We start from the raw sequence: 18,950 nt of genomic DNA, 5'->3' as shown, positions 1-18,950 counted from the left end.
TTTACTTACTACTAAAAGACAAGTTGTCTTGTATGTTCACTGTTTTATTTAAGGACAAACTTGCAATAATAAACATATGTTTAATGTACCCTAAGATTTTTTGTTAAAATAAAGGCAAAAATGCCATGTTTTGTGGTCCCCTTTATGTAAAAAAGTAGAGATGTCTGATAATATCGGACTGCCGATATTATCAGCCGATAAATGCTTTAAAATGTAATAACGGAAATTATTGGTATCGGTTTCAAAAAGTAAAATGTATGACTTTTAAAACGCCGCTGAGTACACGGACGTAGGGAGGAGCGCCAATAAACCTTAAAGGCACTGCCTTTGCGTGCCGGCCCAATCACATAATATCTACGGCTTTTCACACACACAAGTGAATGCAACGCATACTTGGTCAACAGCCATACAGGTCACACTGAGGGTGTGACATTTTTCAACCCACTTCAACTGTTCCACCGTCAAAACATTTCTCTTGATTAGGAAAAAAAAATAACGTTGTTTTTGAACTGGAAAAATTCCCGGTTTTCACGAAATTCCAGGAATTCCGTAATACCATTTCTCAATTCAACATGTTACTACTACAACATTTCTAGACCGATTTGGAAAAATTCCAACACCAACCATTCACCTAAATCAGACCATTCAAATGTTTTACCATTTCCCAAAAATCCCCGCTTTTCCCGAAATTCCCAATTTTTTCTGAAATTCCCATTGAAATCAATGGGACATTGTAACAGTTTAACACTGTTACAAATATGCGCCACACTGTGAACCCACACCACACAAGAATGACAAACACATTTCGGGAGAACACCCGCACCGTAACACAACATAAACACAACAGAACAAATACCCAGAACCCCTTGCAGCACTAACTCTTCCGGGACGCTACAATATACACCCCCCGCTGCCCCCAACCCTGCCCAACTCAACCTCCCTAGCATATGTCCCAAATTCCAAGCTGCTGTTTTGAGGCATGTTAAAAAAAATAATGCACTTTGTGACTTCAATAACAAATATGGCAGTGCCATGTTGGCATTTTTTTCCCATAACTTGAGTTGATTTATTTTGGAAAACCTTGTTACATTGTTTAATGCATCCAGCGGGGCATCACAACAAAATTAGGCATAATAATGTGTTAATTCCACGACTGTATATATCGGTATCGGTTGATATCGGAATTGGTAATTAAGAGTTTGACAATATCTGATATCGGCAAAAAAGCCATTATCGGACATCTCTATAAAAAAGTATCGAAAAGTATCGAAATACATGTTGGTACCGGTACCAAAATATTGGTATCGGGACAACACTACTCTCCACACGCCCCCTTTAAACCTAAATATAGCCCTCATTAATTTACTGTTTGAAATGTGCACAGTTGAAAGGTTTTACATATTTCCACCAAAAAAAGTGGATTGAATTTTGTAAAAAAAAGCATGTTTTCTAGCACTTTAAAGGGAGCACGTCCGCCTGTGAAGTAGCTTCCTGTTCAGCATCAAACGTGTTTCCAGCCAAGTGGCTTGTTTACATCTTCTCTGCAAATTGGACCCAGATTGCAAATGAAAGGTCTCCCCGCTCGCGTTTACTTGCACCCCCCGCAGGCAGGAGAAGGCATGTTTGGCACGGACGAGACGACCTTCAGCTTCGTCCTGGCAAACAGGAACTACATGCAGCTGCAGGCTACTTTCAAGGCGTACGAAGCGGTAAGTAGGAGTCATTTTGTGTCTCTGGCTTGACGCGCCTCATTCAACTTTTGTCTGCGTTGAAGCTTTCAGGGACGGATATTCTGGATACCATCGACGCAGAGGCCACAGGAACTTTAAAGGAGTGTTACGTCACGCTAGGTATGCAGTTTTGCACTTTTCTTACGATATAAACAGAATAACCCAATATTAGTATCAGTATTTGAGGCCTGATCAACCAAGATCCACATTCCATGCACTAAACAACGTGCAAAAAATAAATTGCGTGTACTATTAGTGGGCTTGTGCTCTACTGAGACTGTGTACAATTAATAACTAGTGCAGATCGCCCTAATTAAATGTGCTTTAATTAATTATAGTTAGTCATTACTTTCCCCCAAAAAAGTACCGAATTACTCTTTGGTAAATGGAAATATGCACCAGGCAAAGTAGTTACTGCATTACTTAAAAAGAAAAAAAAAATCTAATATCTGGAAAGGATTTAGTTGAGAGACGTTTCATGAGAGCGGAGTGTGTGCCAAATTAGTGTGAATGCTCCAAAGCATCACACATATGGTTTTCATACCAAAATGAATCTATTATTCTTCAACGTATTTTTCTTCTCCAGGATTTGGTGCGCTCTACGTTCCACATTTTTCACCCGATTTCCCGGAATTCCAGGATTTCCGGGACATTTTCCCCATTCAAAGTGAATTGGCCATTCCACCATTCCCACATTTTTCAACCTATTCAAGCCAATCCACCTTCAACACATTCCACCATTCTGGAAATTCAAACTTCCCTTTTTCCAAGTTAAAAAAAATTCCAGGATTTTCCACAATTCCTGGTTTTCCAAAGCCCTATTTTCACCCTTTTTTCTGGCGACGACTCCTCCCACGTTTTTCAATGCATTTCAACCGTTCCACCGTCAAAACATTCCTCTTAATCAGGACAAAAAAACGAAGTTGTTTTTTGAACTGGAAAAATTCCTGGTTTTCCCTAAATTCCAGGAATTCCGTAATACCATTTCTCAATTCAACATGTTACTACTTCAACATTTCTCGACCATTTGAGAAATTTCAACACCAACATTTTCAACTAATTTAGACCATTAAAGTTTTTTTACCACTTTCACAAAAAAATCACACTTTTCCCGCAATTCCCAATTTTTCTGAAATTCCCATTGAAATCAATGGGACATTCTTCAAAGTTCCACAACTTCCACATTTTTCATCTGAGCCAAACTGTTCCAACTTCAAAATATTCAGCCTGTTCAGGAATTGCGTGCTCTACTTCAACAATTCTAAAAAAAAATCGCAAGCTTTCCCTTGACAAATTCCAAAAATTCCCAGATTTCCCAGAATTCCAGCTATTCCGGGACATTTTTCCCATTCAAAATGAATTGGTCATTTTTTCAAACATCCACCATTTCCACATTTTTCAACCGATTCAAACCATTCCACCTTCAACCTATTCCACCATCCTGGAAATTCAAACTACCCTTTTCCAAGGTCAAATAAATTCCAGGATTTTCCACAATTCCTGGTTTTCCAAAGCCCTATTTTCACCCTTTTTTCTGGCGACTACTCCTCCCACATTTTTCAACCCACTTCAACTGTTCCACCGTCAAAACATTCCTCTTGATTAGGACAAAAAACGAAGTTGTTTTTTGAACTGGAAAAATTCCCGGTTTTCCCTAAATTCCAGGAATTCCGTAATACCATTTCTCAATTCAACATGTTACTACTTCAACATTTCTCGACCATTTGAAAAATTTCAACACCAACCATTCACCTCAATCAGACCATTCAAATTTTTTACCATTTCACAAAGATTCCCGCTTTTCCCGAAATTCCCAATTTTTTCTGAAATTCCCATTGAAATCAATGGGACATTCTTCAAAGTTCCACAACTTCCACATTTTTCATCTGAGTCAAACCGTTCCAACTTCAAAATATTCAGCCTGTTCAGGAATTGTGTGCTCTACTTCAACAATTCTAAAAAAAAAAATCGCAAGCTTTCCCTTGACAAATTCCAAAAATTCCCAGAATTCCAGCTTTTCCGGGACATTTTTCCCATTCAAAATGAATTGGCCATTTTTCCACACTTCCACCATTTCCACATTTTTCAACCGATTCAAACCATTCCACCTTCAACTTATTCCACCATCCTGGAAATTCAAACTACCCTTTTTCCAAGTTCAAATAAATTCCAGGATTTTCCACAATTCCTGGTTTTCCAAAGCCTTATTTTCACCCTTTTTTCTGGCGACTACTCCTCCCACATTTTTCAACCCACTTCAACTGTTCCACCGTCAAAACATTCCTCTTGATTAGGAAAAAAATAAAGTTGTTTTTGAACTGGAAAAATTCCCGGTTTTCCCGAAATTCCAGGAATTCCGTAATACCATATCTCAATTCAACATGTTACTACAACATTTCTAGACCGATTTGGAAAAATTCCAGCACCAACAATTCACCTCAATCAGACCATTCAAATTTTTTACCATTTCCCAAAAATTCCCGCTTTTCCCGAAATTCCCAATTTTTTTCTGAAATTCCCATTGAAATCAATGGGACATTCTTCAAAGCCCCACAACTTCCACATTTTTCATCTGAGTAAAACCATTCCAACTTCAAAATATTCAGCCTGTTCAGGAATTGTGTGCTTTCCTTCAACAATTCTAAAAAAAATTCCCGGATTTCCCATAATTACTTTTTTTGGGGGGGCATTTTCCCCATTCAAAATGAATTGGCCATTATTCAAACATTTTTCAACCGATTCAAACCATTCCACCTTCAACACATTCAACGCATTCTGGAAATGAAAACTACCATTTTTGCACATTCAACAAATTTCCAGGGATTCCCCTTTTTTGGGAACCTATTTCCACCCTTAAGTTCGACTACTCCTTTCACATTTTTCAACCCACTTCAACCGTTCCACCGTCAAAACACTCCTCATATTCAGGACAAAAACCAAGTTGGTTAAAAAACTAGAACAATTCCCGGTTTCCCCAAAATTCCAGGAATTTCTCAATTAAAAACTGTTACTACTTCAACATTTCTTGACCGATTCAAACGATTCCAACACCAACCAATTCAGCTCATTCAGGACATTCGTGCTCCTAATCATTTTCAAAAAAATCCCGCTTACCCCAAAATTCCCAAATTTCCAGGAAGTTCCCATTGAAATGAATGGGACATTTTTCCAAGTTGTACAATTCCCACATTTTTCAACCTATTCAAACCATTCCAACATTAACACATTCCACTCATCCTGGACATTCAAACTAACACTTTCCCAAGTTCCAAACCATATCCGGTTTTCCTGGAAATTTAAATAAACTCTTCAACATTCAAACCATTCCAACATTCAAACCATTTCTACAATCCATAAGCATTTCAGTTCAGCGTCAGCTCTTCAACATTCAAACTATTCTTACATTCATACTACATTCTGTCAGCATTTCACTTCAACTTCAGCATTGGAGCATTCATACGCAATTTCTTCAGGAATTGCCCCTTCTAGTTATAGTTAGTAATTACTTTCCCTAAAAAAGTACTGAATTGCTCTTTGTTAAATGGATGTATGTACCAGGCAAAGTAGTTACTGCATTACTTAAAAAAAAAAAAAGAAAGAAAAAAGAAAATCTAATATCTGGGAAGGAGTTAGTTGAGAGACGTTTCATGAGAGCGTGGTGCGAGCCTTTAAAAGTCGGTGCCTGTTGCCAAGTGACTTGTGATTTTAGCGCGGCTTTGTTTGTTAGCTTAGCTGGTGCAGACCGCCCTAATTAAGTTAAGTTACACTGGCCAAAAATACTTGTTATATAAAACCGTTGTCTTGTTTTTAATGAATACTTAGGCCTACTTCGCTACTGTATTTTAATGTTGGTCATTATGGTGGTAATTTTACCTGACATGCATGTTCCTATATCGAACTTTTATAGAATCTAGTAACTAAATATTTGTGAATGTGTGTCCTCTGTAGTGAGGTGTGCCAAGAACCCACAGCTGTACTTCGCTCGTCGTCTCAACAGTGCTATGAAAGGAATCGGCACCGATGAGGACACGCTCATTCGCATCATTGTCGGTCGCTCTGAGGTGAGTGTGTGTGTGTGTTCTTGTATTTCTACCCTTCTTGAGACCTCAACAAGAAAAAGTACCTTCTATATGAGGACCGGTGAACAAGTTAGGACATAAATCATGGTCCCAATACGAAAACCATTGCATCTATTAGAGAATGTCTCATTTGCACCCCCTGGTGGTGAAATCTATCAAAATTATGGTGGTCCCAAAAAGGAGGGATTTTTCAAATTGACTGTGTGTCGGTTTTACCCTCTCCCCATCTCCTGAATTCGGAGGTCTCAAGGTTGGCAAGTATGCATTAAATCAAGCACTTGGCTCTGTTTACTCCAAGGGTATCTCTCCCGAGCAAAGTCCGTGTAGTTAGTCCGCCATGATTATCAAGCCAAACGACGCTATTGCGCATGCGTCTGACTTCGTGTTGCCTAAAATGCATTAATTAAAAAAATTAGACGGTAATATCAATCGTCTGGAATTTTATCGCAAATTATCATTATATCGTTTACTGTTACAGCCATAGTCCTTTAACAAGTAAAAAGTCAAGGGCGGTCAAGGCATGTTCTTGCCGCAGATGTTGGTAAATTTTTTAGAGCATTACGGCAAATGACGAGGACGGTCGCGGCACTTTCCGTGGTTAAATTCGAGCCGCGCTATCCTAGCTGCACTCAATTAATTTTTATTCTATCTTAATAGTGTTTTATTTTGCATGAGCAAAGAGAGTGAAAAAGGAAGGGATTTATATGCATACTTGCCAACCCTCCCGGATTTTCCGGGAGACTCCCGAAATTCAGCGCCTCCCGGGACAAATTTTCTCCCGAAAATCTCCCGAAATTCAGGCGGACCTGAGTGACGTGTCGACAGCCTGTTTTCACGTCCGCTTTCCCACAATATAAACAGCGTGCCTGCCCAATCACGTTATAACTGTAGAATGATGGAGGGCGAGTTCTTGGTTTCTTATGTGGGTTTATTGTTAGGCAGTTTCATTAACGTCCTCCCAGCGCGGTAACAACACACAACAACAGCAGTCACGTTTTCGTCTACCGTAAAGCAGTTCGTCTGCCGTAAACAGCAATGTTGTGACACTCTTAAACAGGACAATACTGCCATCTACTGTACATGCATGTGACAATAACATCTAGGGCTTTTAGAGAGTGCAGTGCACAACTGCGCACACAACAAGGAGACGAAGCAGAATGCATCATCAGAGGGTGTTCAGCATGGTTAGAAAAATAGTGACAGAGAATAGAACAAGGATGGACAATTCAACCCTTAACTCAACAATGAGTAGATGAGTGTTATGTGTGTGTATATGTGTAAATAAATGAACACTGAAATTCAAGTATTTCTCTTATTTATTTATTTATATATATTTATATATATATATATATATATAATTCACTGAAAGTCAAGTATTTCTTATATATATATATATATATATATATATATATATATGAAATACTTGACTCCTCCCCTCTTAACCACGCCCCCCCACCTTCCGAAATCGGAGGTCTCAAGGTTGGCAAGTATGATTTATATGCACTTGACGTTTTTATTGAACACATTTAACCTAATGTTCATGTTGATGTCTGCTGGTGTAAATAAACATGTATTCACATATATGTGGACCTGTTGTTCCTTTTGTATTATTTTGTATTATTAAATAAAAGAATGCACTTTGTGACTTCAATAATAAATATAGCAGTGCCATGTTGGCATTTTTTCCCCATAACTTGAGTTGATTTATTTTGGAAAACCTTGTTACATTGTTTAATGCATCCAGCGGGGCATCACAACAAAATTAGGCATCATAATGTGTTAATTCCACGACTGTATATATCGGTATCGGTTGATATCGGAATCGGTAATTAAGAGTTGGACAATATCGGGATATCGGCAAAAAAGTCATTATCGGACATCTCCAATGTTTACCTTTTCACATGTTGCATGTTGTGCTTCGTGGCTCGATTCCGTCCTTCTGCGCTCTCCGTGGTAACTCCGCCCCTTCCCCCCCAGATCGACCTGGAGACGGTGAAGGACATGTACCTGGAGAAGTACGACGTCACCCTCAAAGACGCGCTGGACTCGGAGTGCGGCGGCGACTTCAAGCGCCTCCTGCTGGAGATCCTGCACTGAAGGCCTTTTTCCTTCGTCCCCTACCAATAGTCCCGTATCTTCCCGTCTACCTCCTCCATCAGTGCACTTCACTATCCCGATGCTTCGGCGTATACTCCCAGTTAGCGCTCTGTCCACTGGTGTGTCTCAAATGTCTCTGCAGCGTGGACCAAAAAGCAAAATGTTAACTGCCTTTTACAGTTTTTCCAAGATTATTACACTCAGTGGAAACTGCCATAGTAATATATTGTACACTCCGCTTTAATCCGCTCGCTAACTTGCTTCACTATCCCTATGTGACATCATTTGCCTCAAAGATGCCTTGTCTAGACTAGTACACAATGCAAATAATTCACTGCTGCAACACATAAGTGCCGAATCCAACTGTTTTAAGTGTGGCATTCAGGGCTTGTGGGATTTTTTCCACTTACACCCCTTTTAATGACACTTTAAATTGTATGTATTTCTCTCGGTCGCTCACTTTCACACAACACATTGGGCAGTATCGCACTTGATATCGCGTGTGCACTGCTGATATAGAACACACAAGACTTGAACGCCCCTATTCATGCAAGCAACTGCTACTGTAAAAATGATATATGTAGCTGCTATAATATGCTAATTTCATGCACTGGGTTATTTAACGGATGTTTGATGCAAAAAGTGGCGTACAGATGCAAATAAAATAAATAGCTAAATAATTTGTCTTTGTTTTATTTAGATGGCATTAAACCTTAAAGCAGCCCTGTTTTAACCATTTGTGTGGAAAATATGAATAAATATTTATTTATTTTTATTTATTTTATTTTAAATATTTTGTAGCACTTTGAGATTTTAACAAATGTAAAGTGCGATTCACTATTATTATTATTATTTTTTTTTTAAATAAATTTACATATTTTTTATTTATTAAAATTTTCCATCCTGTATTATAGATAGGTGGTACTTTGATTACTTCAGGAGAGTTCCCTCAGGAAAATTAATTGTTCCTGCTAATATTTGCACACACAAAAAACCCCACTAAAATACACTTATTTTGGTGAGAAATATATATTAAAAAAATTCCACCAAGGGACGCATACTTGAAAATTCAAAGAATGCGGGGAAAATTTTGATATTTTATTTTGGAAAAAAACTAAAAACACATTACACATATTTAAAGACAAACATTTGTGTTAATATATGCTAATTTCGGGCAGCACGGTGGAAGAGGGGTTAGTGCATCTGCCTCACAATACGAAGGTCCTGAGTAGTCTTGGGTTCAATCCCGGGCTCGGGATCTTTCTGTGTGGAGTTTGCATGTTCTCCCCGTGACTGCGTGGGTTCCCTCCGGGTACTCCGGCTTCCTCCCACTTCCAAAAACATGCACCTGGGGATAGGTTGATTGGCAACACTAAATTGGCCCTAGTGTGTGAATGTGAGTGTGAATGTTGTCTGTCTATCTGTGTTGGCCCTGCGATAAGGTGGCGACTTGTCCAGGGTGTACCCCGCCTTCCGCCCGATTGTAGTTGAGATAGGCTCCAGCGCCCCCCGCGACCCAAAAGGGAACAAGCGGTAGAAAATGGATGGATGGATATGCTAATTTCATGCACTGGGTTATTTAACAGATATTTGATGCAAAAAGTGGCGTACTGATGCAAATAAAATTAGCTAAATAATTTTGTCTTTGTTTTATTTAGATGGCATTAAACCTTAAAGAAGCCCTGTTTTAACCATTTGTGTGGAAAATATGAATAAATATATTTTTATCTTTTTATTTTTTAAATATTTTGTAGCACTTTGAGATTTTAACAAAATTATTTATTTTTATAAATCTACATATTTATTTATTTAAATTTTCCATCCTGTATCATAGATAGATGGATAGGTAGTACTTTATTGATTACTTCAGGAGAGTTCCCTCAGAAAAATTAATTGTTCCTGCTAATATTTGCACACACAAAAAACCACTAAAAAACACTTATTTTGGTGAGAAATATTTATTTAAAAAAATTCCACCAAGGGACGCACGCATACTTGAAAATTCAAAGCATGCGGGGAAAATTTTGATATTTTGTTTTGGAAAAAAACTAAAACACATTACACATATTTAAAGACAAACGTTTGTGTTAATATATGCTAATTTCATGCACTGGGTTATTTAACGGATATTTGATGCAAAAAGTGGCATAGAGATGCAAATAAATAGCTAAATAATGTGTCTTTGTCTTATTTAGATGGCATTAAACATTAAAGAAGCCCTGTTTTAACAATTTGTGTGAAAATATGAATAAATATTTTATTTTTATTTTTTTAATATTTTGTAGCACTTTGATATTTTAACAAATGTAAAGTGTGTTACAAATGTAATTCATTATTATTATTTTTTATAAATCTACATATTTTTTATTTATTAAAATTTTCCATCCTGTATTATAGATAGATAGATAAGTAGTATTTTATTGATTCCTTCAGGAGAGTTCCCTCAGGAAAATTAATTGTTCCTGTTAATATTTGCACACAAAAAACCCCACTAAAATACACTTATTTTGGTGAGAAATATATATTAAAACAAATTCCACCAAGGGACGCATACTTGAAAATTCAAAGCATGTGGGGAAAATGTTGATATTTTATTTTGGAAAAAAACTAAAAACACATTACACATATTTAAAGACAAATATTCGTGTTAATATATGCTAATGTCATGCACTGGGTTATTTAACGGATATTTGATGCAAAAAGTGGCATAGAGATGCAAATAAAATAAATAGCTAAATAATTTGTCTTTGTTTTATTTAGATGGCATTAAACACTAAAGAAGCCCCGTTTTAACCACTTTTTGTGCGGAAAATATGAATAAATATATTTATTTCTTTTTTTTTGTAATATTTTGTAGCACTTTGAGATTTTAACAAATGTAAAGTGCGTTACAAATGTAATTAATTATTATTATTATTGTTTATTTTTTATAAATCTACATATTTTTTATTTATTAAAATTTTCCAACCTGTATTATAGATAGGTAGATAGATAGATAGATAGATAGATAGATAGATAGTACTTTGATTCCTTCAGCAGAGTTCCCTCAGGAAAATTAATTGTTCCTGCTAATATGTGCACACACAAAAAAAACCCAACTAAAATACACTTATTTTGGTGAGAAATATTTGTTAAACAAAATTCCACCAAGGGACGCATACTTGAAAATTCAAAGCATGCGGGGAAATTTTTGATATTTTATTTTGGAAAAAAACTAAAAACACATTACACATATTTAAAGACAAACATTTGTGTTAATATATGCTAATGTCATGCACTGGGTTATTTAACGGATGTTTGATGCAAAAAGTGGCGTACAGATGCAACTAGAAGCATTTAAGTCCCATCTTAAAACTCATTTGTATACTCTAGCCTTTAAATAGCCCCCCTGTTAGACCAGTTGATCTGCAGTTTCTTTTTTTTTCTCCTCTGCTCCGGGAGACTCCCGAAATTCAGCGCCTCCCGGGACAAATTTTCTCCCGAAAATCTCCCGAAATTCAGGCGGACCTGAGTGACGTGTCGACAGCCTGTTTTCACGTCCGCTTTCCCACAATATACAGGTAAAAGCCAGTAAATTAGAATATTTTGAAAAACTTGATTTATTTCAGTAATTGCATTCAAAAGGTGTAACTTGTACATTATATTTATTCATTGCACACAGACTGATGCATTCAAATGTTTATTTCATTTAATTTTGATGATTTGAAGTGGCAACAAATGAAAATCCAAAATTCCGTGTGTCACAAAATTAGAATATTACTTAAGGCTAATACAAAAAAAGGATTTTTAGAAATGTTGGCCAACTGAAAAGTATGAAAATGAAAAATATGAGCATGTACAATACTCAATACTTGGTTGGAGCTCCTTTTGCCTCAATTACTGCGTTAATGCGGCGTGGCATGGAGTCGATGAGTTTCTGGCACTGCTCAGGTGTTATGAGAGCCCAGGTTGCTCTGATAGTGGCCTTCAACTCTTCTGCGTTTTTGGGTCTGGCATTCTGCATCTTCCTTTTCACAATACCCCACAGATTTTCTATGGGGCTAAGGTCAGGGGAGTTGGCGGGCCAATTTAGAACAGAAATACCATGGTCCGTAAACCAGGCACGGGTCGATTTTGCGCTGTGTGCAGGCGCCAAGTCCTGTTGGAACTTGAAATCTCCATCTCCATAGAGCAGGTCAGCAGCAGCAAGCATGAAGTGCTCTAAAACTTGCTGGTAGACGGCTGCGTTGACCCTGGATCTCAGGAAACAGAGTGGACCGACACCAGCAGATGACATGGCACCCCAAACCATCACCCAACCATGCAAATTTTGCATTTCCTTTGGAAATCGAGGTCCCAGAGTCTGGAGGAAGACAGGAGAGGCACAGGATCCACGTTGCCTGAAGTCTAGTGTAAAGTTTCCACCATCAGTGATGGTTTGGGGTGCCATGTCATCTGCTGGTGTCGGTCCACTCTGTTTCCTGAGATCCAGGGTCAACGCAGCCGTCTACCAGCAAGTTTTAGAGCACTTCATGCTTCCTGCTGCTGACCTGCTCTATGGAGATGGAGATTTCAAGTTCCAACAGGACTTGGCGCCTGCACACAGCGCAAAATCTACCCGTGCCTGGTTTACGGACCATGGTATTTCTGTTCTAAATTGGCCCGCCAACTCCCCTGACCTTAGCCCCATAGAAAATCTGTGGGGTATTGTGAAAAGGAAGATGCAGAATGCCAGACCCAAAAACGCAGAAGAGTTGAAGGCCACTATCAGAGCAACCTGGGCTCTCATAACACCTGAGCAGTGCCAGAAACTCATCGACTCCATGCCACGCCGCATTAACGCAGTAATTGAGGCAAAAGGAGCTCCAACCAAGTATTGAGTATTGTACATGCTCATATTTTTCATTTTCATACTTTTCAGTTGGCCAACATTTCTAAAAATCCCTTTTTTGTATTAGCCTTAAGTAATATTCTAATTTTGTGACACACGGAATTTTGGATTTTCATTTGTTGCCACTTCAAATCATCAAAATTAAATGAAATAAACATTTGAATGCATCAGTCTGTGTGCAATGAATAAATATAATGTACAAGTTACACCTTTTGAATGCAATTATTGAAATAAATCAAGTTTTTCAAAATATTCTAATTTACTGGCTTTTACCTGTAAACAGCGTGCCTGGGGCACAGGTCCGGTGGCCATGGATGAAGTGCTGGCTGTCCAGAGTCGGGACCCGGGGTGGACCGCTCGCCTGTGCATCGGCTGGGAACATCTCTGCGCTGCTGACCCGTCTCCGCTCGGGATGGTGTCCTGCTGGCCCCACTATGGACTGGACTCTTACTATTATGTTGGATCCACTATGGACTGGACTCTCACAATATTATGTCAGACCCACTCGACATCCATTGCTTTCGGTCTCCCCTAGAGGGGGGGGGGTTACCCACATATGCGGTCCTCTCCAAGGTTTCTCATAGTCATTCACATCGACGTCCCACTGGGGTGAGTTTTTCCTTGCCCTTATGTGGGCTTTGTACCGAGGATGTCGTTGTGGCTTGTGCAGCCCTTTGAGACACTTGTGATTTAGGGCTATATAAATAAACATTGATTGATTGAAAATAAATAGGTAAATAATTTGTCTTTGTTTTATTTAGATGGCATTAAACCTTAAAGAAGCCCTGTTTTAACCATTTGTGTGGAAAATATGCATAAATATATTTAATTTTTTAAAATATTTTGTAGCACTTTGAGATTTTAACAAAATTATTTTCATAAATCTACATATTTTTTATTTATTCAAATTTTCCATCCTGTATTATAGATAGATAGATAGATAGCTAGATAGGTAGTACTTTATTGATTACTTCAGGAGAGTTCCCTCAGGAAAATTAATTGTTCCTGCTAATATCTGCACACTAGAGATGCGCGGTTTGCGGGCACAACCGCGGAGTCCGCGGATTATCCGCGGATTGGGCGGATGAAATTAAAAAAAATTAGATTTTATCCGCGGGTCGGGTCGGGTCGGGTCGGGTCGGGCGGTTGAAATAAAAAAAAAAAAGATTTTAAATAGATTCAGGCGGGTGGCAGTTAAACCAATTCGGAAATATATATACATAGTTAAATGTTGTTACCCACATACGAAAAACGAGCAGGCACCTGCTGCATATGCCACAACAGAAGAAAAAAAAAGAAAAGAGATGGACACTTTTACGGAGCAGAGAAGGCCCCCGACGCCTCGCCGGGGTCCGGGACCGAGGCCCCTTCCCCCGAGAGGGCCCCACCGGGAGCCGTAGCTGAGGCGATCCGCGAGAAGGGCCCGACGCACGTCCAGGGTCACCACCGCGCCCACTGCACCGACACTCCGCCTCGTCCGCCTTCACCGCGGCCGGCGTCACGTGCAGCAGGTAAGCAGCTTACCTGCCCGCCACCCCCGTGGCCGGGGGCTCGTAACAGGGGTCACTCCGCGCGCTCCGCCCGCGCAGCTTACCTGCCCGCCACCCCTGTTGCCGGGGGCGCGTAACAGGGGTCACTCCGCGCGCAGTGCGCTCACGAAAGGGGTGGGGCTCACCCTGGTTGATATAGACGGCTGTCGCCGGCAGCGAGATGCGCTTGGAGGTGCGCTCAGCGCGGCTCCCATATGATTGCGCACTGGTGTGCGTTTGGGTCGTGACAGCGTGGCACGCGAATGTCTGTGCTGCATTGGATCAGTCTCCTTTCTTTAACAGGCAAAAGCTTTATAACCTCACTAATGCCTTGCATCGTCTATATTAGATATATAACAACGGGCGGGTGCGGGCGGGTGCGGTTCTGATCAAATGTTACATCGGGTGGATGGCGGATGGTTGACGACTTTCTGATGCGGTTGCGGATGAAATAATTGCCTATCCGCGCATCTCTACTGCACACACAAAAAAACACTGAAAAACACTTATTTTGGTGAGAAATATTTATAAAAAAAATTTCCACCAAGGGACGCATGCGGGGAAAATTTTGATATTTTATTTTGGAAAAAAATAAAAACACATTACACATATTTAAAGACAAACATTTGTGTTAATATATGCTAATTTCATGCACTGGGTTATTTAACGGATATTTGATGCAAAAAGTGGCGTACAGATGCAAATAAAATAAATAGCTAAATAATTTGTCTTTGTTTTATTTAGATGGCATTAAACCTTAAAGCAGCCCTGTTTTAAAAATTTGTGTGGAAAATATGAATACATATTTGTTTTATAAATCTACATATTTATTTATTTATTTAAATCTTCCATCCTGTATTATACACAGTGTTGGGTTAGTTACTGCAGAGCAGTAACTAGTTACAGTTACTAGTTACTTCATTTCAAAAGTAACTCAGTTACTAACTCAGTTACTTACACCAAAATGTAATGCGTTACTGTGAAAAGTAACTATTTAGTTACTTCTTTTTTTCTTCTTCTTTTTTTTTTTTTAAAGCTCCCATTAATGCCCTTTTAGCCTTCATTTCAGTACTGTTATTGCACTGGAGAATAATACAATCTGTTGATCAACTTGACATGCATTTGCATCACTGAACTCTGCTAAGCAATGTGCTCTACATACAACACACAAAGACAAAGATATGTTACAAAGGCCAATTTGTTTCTGGCCAGAACAAATTGACAAAACTATTTTAAATAGCTGCAACATAACGTACATAAGTAACAAACAGCATAATAACAGCATAGATGTAAACCAAGAAAGGCACACACTACATACACAAAGCCTGACCAGGCATTTTCTTTACTGAGCAAAACTCTTTATTGTCGCCCATAAACACATCACCAAAACATTAGTAAAAAAAATGATATCTAGCAAAAGTGGTCATTTTCTGCAGTACAAACCAGACCAAAAGCTACTTTGTTATATCAACAGCAGTGTTGGGTTAGTTACTGAAAAGCAGTAACTAGTTAGTTACTAGTTACTTCATTTCAAAAGTAACTCAGTTACTAACTCAGTTACTTACACCAAAAAGTAATGCATTACTGTGAAAAGTAACTATTTAGTTACTTCCTTCTTCTTTTTTAAAGCTCCAATTAATGCCCTTTTAGCCTTCATTTCAGTACTGTTATTGCACTGGAGAATAATACAATCTGTTGATCACCTTGACATGCATTTGCATCCCTGAACTCTGCTAAGCAATGTGGTCTACATACAACACACAAAGACAAAGATATGTTACAAAGGCCAATTTGTTTCTGGCCAGAACAAATTGACAAAACTATTTTAAATAGCTGCAACATAACATACATAAGTAACAAACAGCATAATAACAGCATAGATGTAAACCAAGAAAGGCACACACTACATACACAAAGTCTAACCAGGCATTTTCTTCCTCAAGTAATTCTTATACAAAATCATGTCTGAAACCCAGAACACTACACATTTCCCCAGTTTTAGTTTAGAGATAAGCAAAGATTGGCCTGGCCCACTAGGATCCCTCTTTATGTTTGTGAACTTTATAGTCTATACATTTAGAGTGATGTGATAATCAAACACTCTAGAAGTCTAGAATGAAAGAGTATATAAGAGAATTGACAGCAACGTTCCCTCTCAGGAGCGCGCATGTGCAATTGCGCACTGCTCAAGCGTCCTCTGCGCACGGCAAATCTATGCCATGCACAAAATCAAATAAAAAAATAAGCGCATAACAATTTTCGACACGACACGGACACGACAGAGAAAACCGTTTTCGTCATCATTGTTCAAATATTGTAACGTCTGTCGAGACGCTTTGAGGACATGAATTCCATCCATCACTTTACTGAGCAAAACTCTTTACTGTCGGCCATAAACACATCACCAAAACATTAGTAAAAAAAATGATATCTAGCAAAACTGGTCATTTTCTGCAGTACAAACCAGACCAAAAGCAACTTTGTTATATCAACAGCAGCCGCTCGCTCTCTCACGTGCGCCAACACTTGCACATATGGCACTTAGCCAGTGATGCGTTTACAGCCACACAAAAAGTCGGACAACTCCAACACCACACATAAAGTGTCATTCCAGGTCGTTACACTATGATTTACCAATCAACTGTGTGCTTATTCTAGTGTCATTTATTAGGAATCTTAATTTATAAATATTAATCATTAAATGCTGTTAGTATATTAAATAAATACTAATAAAAATATATTTTTTACAAACAGGAAGTTGCAGGAATGTACACATGATCCCCTGCTTACATCTCATTGTGCAACATGTGAATGTTTTAATGGGAACTAAATGCAATGTATGAAAGGGGTACAAATTATTTCCAAAGCAGGACCTCCACCCAGACAAACAATACAAGTACACAGTTCATGAAAAACAATATTTGTTGTTATTGTCATTATAAGTGGGCCTAAACACTTATATTAGAAATGGAAATGACTGCTGTCATTTGATTATAATAATAAGAGAATGTTGTCTGTCTATCTGTGTTGGCCCTGTGATGAGGTGGGGACTTGTCCAGGGTGTACCCTGCCTTCCGCCCGAATGCAGCTGAGATAGGCTCCAGCGACCCCGAAAGGGACAAGCGGTAGAAAATGGATGGATGGATGGAGATGTAAGTTGTTATTTAGTGAGGTTTGGGACAGGTGTGCTGCTGGTGTAGCCACAGTGTGCACGTCTAAAGTTGCTCACATGGACTCCACTCAATGCTCAGGGACTTTTTGCATTTGCTCACACATGAACAATTAGAGGGAACATTGATTGACAGAGTGTGTACCTTCAGCGGTGAATGGTGGTGGTGGTGGAGGTGAAGTGGCATCAGAGTCTCTGTCTCTCTTTACTAGCTTCGTCGAAGCATGTTGCTATGTAGCTTGTTTCAGCAGATTTGAATTGCTGTTTTGGGCAGTAGATGGCATCTTTGATCCAAAGCACAATTTACATTTAACTAAAATGTTATTTTCTTTGTGCTCGACAAAAGAAAAGTAGTGAAAATATCTCCATGTTAGCAAACTCGACTTCTGGCTCCGCCATGATCAGACACGCCCCCCTCCCCTCCCCACACACCCACACAGAGCGCACGTCTCTCTTCTCCGGCTTGTGACACAAGAAGAATCAGAACGATATGACACAGCAGCGCTCCGATAAAACACACTTTATACTACATAAAAAGTAACGTAAAATAACGCAGTAACGCATCATGTAGTAACGGTCACTGAGTTACTGAATATAAAAAAATAACGCGTTAGATTTCTAGTTACCGCCGAAACTAACGGCGTTACAGTAACGCGTTACTTTGATTATACGTTACTGATTATACACTGCAAAAACTGAAATCCAAATAAGATTAAACATCTCAAATAAGGGTGATATTTACTTATTTTCTGTCTGATAAGATAATTCTTCTCACTAAGCAGATTTTATGTTAGAGTCTTTTACTTGTTTTAAGGGTTTTGGTCCTAAATGATCTCAGTAAGATATTACAGCTTGTTGCTGAGATTTGATCACCTATATTGAGTAAAACATGCTTGAAACTATTTTTGTCCAAATGTCCAAAACACATCCAGCAATGGTGCACAGGAAGGCGGGGAAGAAGAGGTGAAAAGGCGGCCAAAATGGTCAAAAGTCCCAATTTTGTTCAAATTACCTCCCCGGGTTCCAGTCCCACGAGTCCCGTTGCGCAAAAAATGTCCAAAACGCACCCAGCAAAGTCCCACGGGAAGTGGGGGAGAAAAGTGAGAAAAGTCATCAAAAGTCCCCAAAAATTTTCAAAATACCTACCCAGGTTCGAGTCCCACAAGTCCCACCGCTGGCCGCGCAAGTCCCGGGATGCCCAAAATGTCCATAACACACCCAGCCGAGTCCCACGGGGAGGGGGGGGATAAAAGTTGGAAAGGTCGGCAAAAGTCCCAAAAATGTTCAAAATATCTACCCAGGTTCGAGTCCCACATAGAGTGCTACAAGTCTTAAGACTCGAACCCGGGTGTGATTTTTGAACATTTTACAGACTTTTCTCACTTTTCTCCCCGCCTTCCCGTGGGACTTTGCTGGGCGCGTTTTGGACATTCTGGGCATCCCGGCCGGCAGCGGGACTTGAACCTGGGTAGGTAT

At 39.2% G+C, this 18,950-nt stretch overlaps 1 protein-coding gene across 2 annotated transcripts in view; it reads left to right on the top strand.

Annotated features, from left to right (window-relative positions):
- The window catches only part of LOC133580734 (annexin A13-like), a 56,310-nt gene extending 47,715 nt beyond the window's left edge, over window positions 1-8,595 (top strand). For both annotated transcript variants that reach the window (XM_061934970.2, XM_061934961.1), the window contains exons 8-11: window positions 1,608-1,709; window positions 1,775-1,850; window positions 5,679-5,791; window positions 7,787-8,595. In XM_061934970.2, coding sequence (XP_061790954.1) covers window positions 1,608-1,709; window positions 1,775-1,850; window positions 5,679-5,791; window positions 7,787-7,906 — 411 coding nt within the window. In that variant the 3' untranslated portion in view covers window positions 7,907-8,595. The remainder of the gene's footprint in view (window positions 1-1,607; window positions 1,710-1,774; window positions 1,851-5,678; window positions 5,792-7,786) is intronic.
- Window positions 8,596-18,950: the final 10,355 nt, after the last annotated feature.

This window comes from Nerophis lumbriciformis, linkage group LG03 (assembly GCF_033978685.3).
Source record: "Nerophis lumbriciformis linkage group LG03, RoL_Nlum_v2.1, whole genome shotgun sequence".
In the NCBI taxonomy this organism is placed as follows: Eukaryota; Metazoa; Chordata; class Actinopteri; order Syngnathiformes; family Syngnathidae; genus Nerophis; species Nerophis lumbriciformis.
Note: the sequence above shows the minus strand (reverse complement) of the source record. Positions and strands in the feature narration are given on the sequence as shown.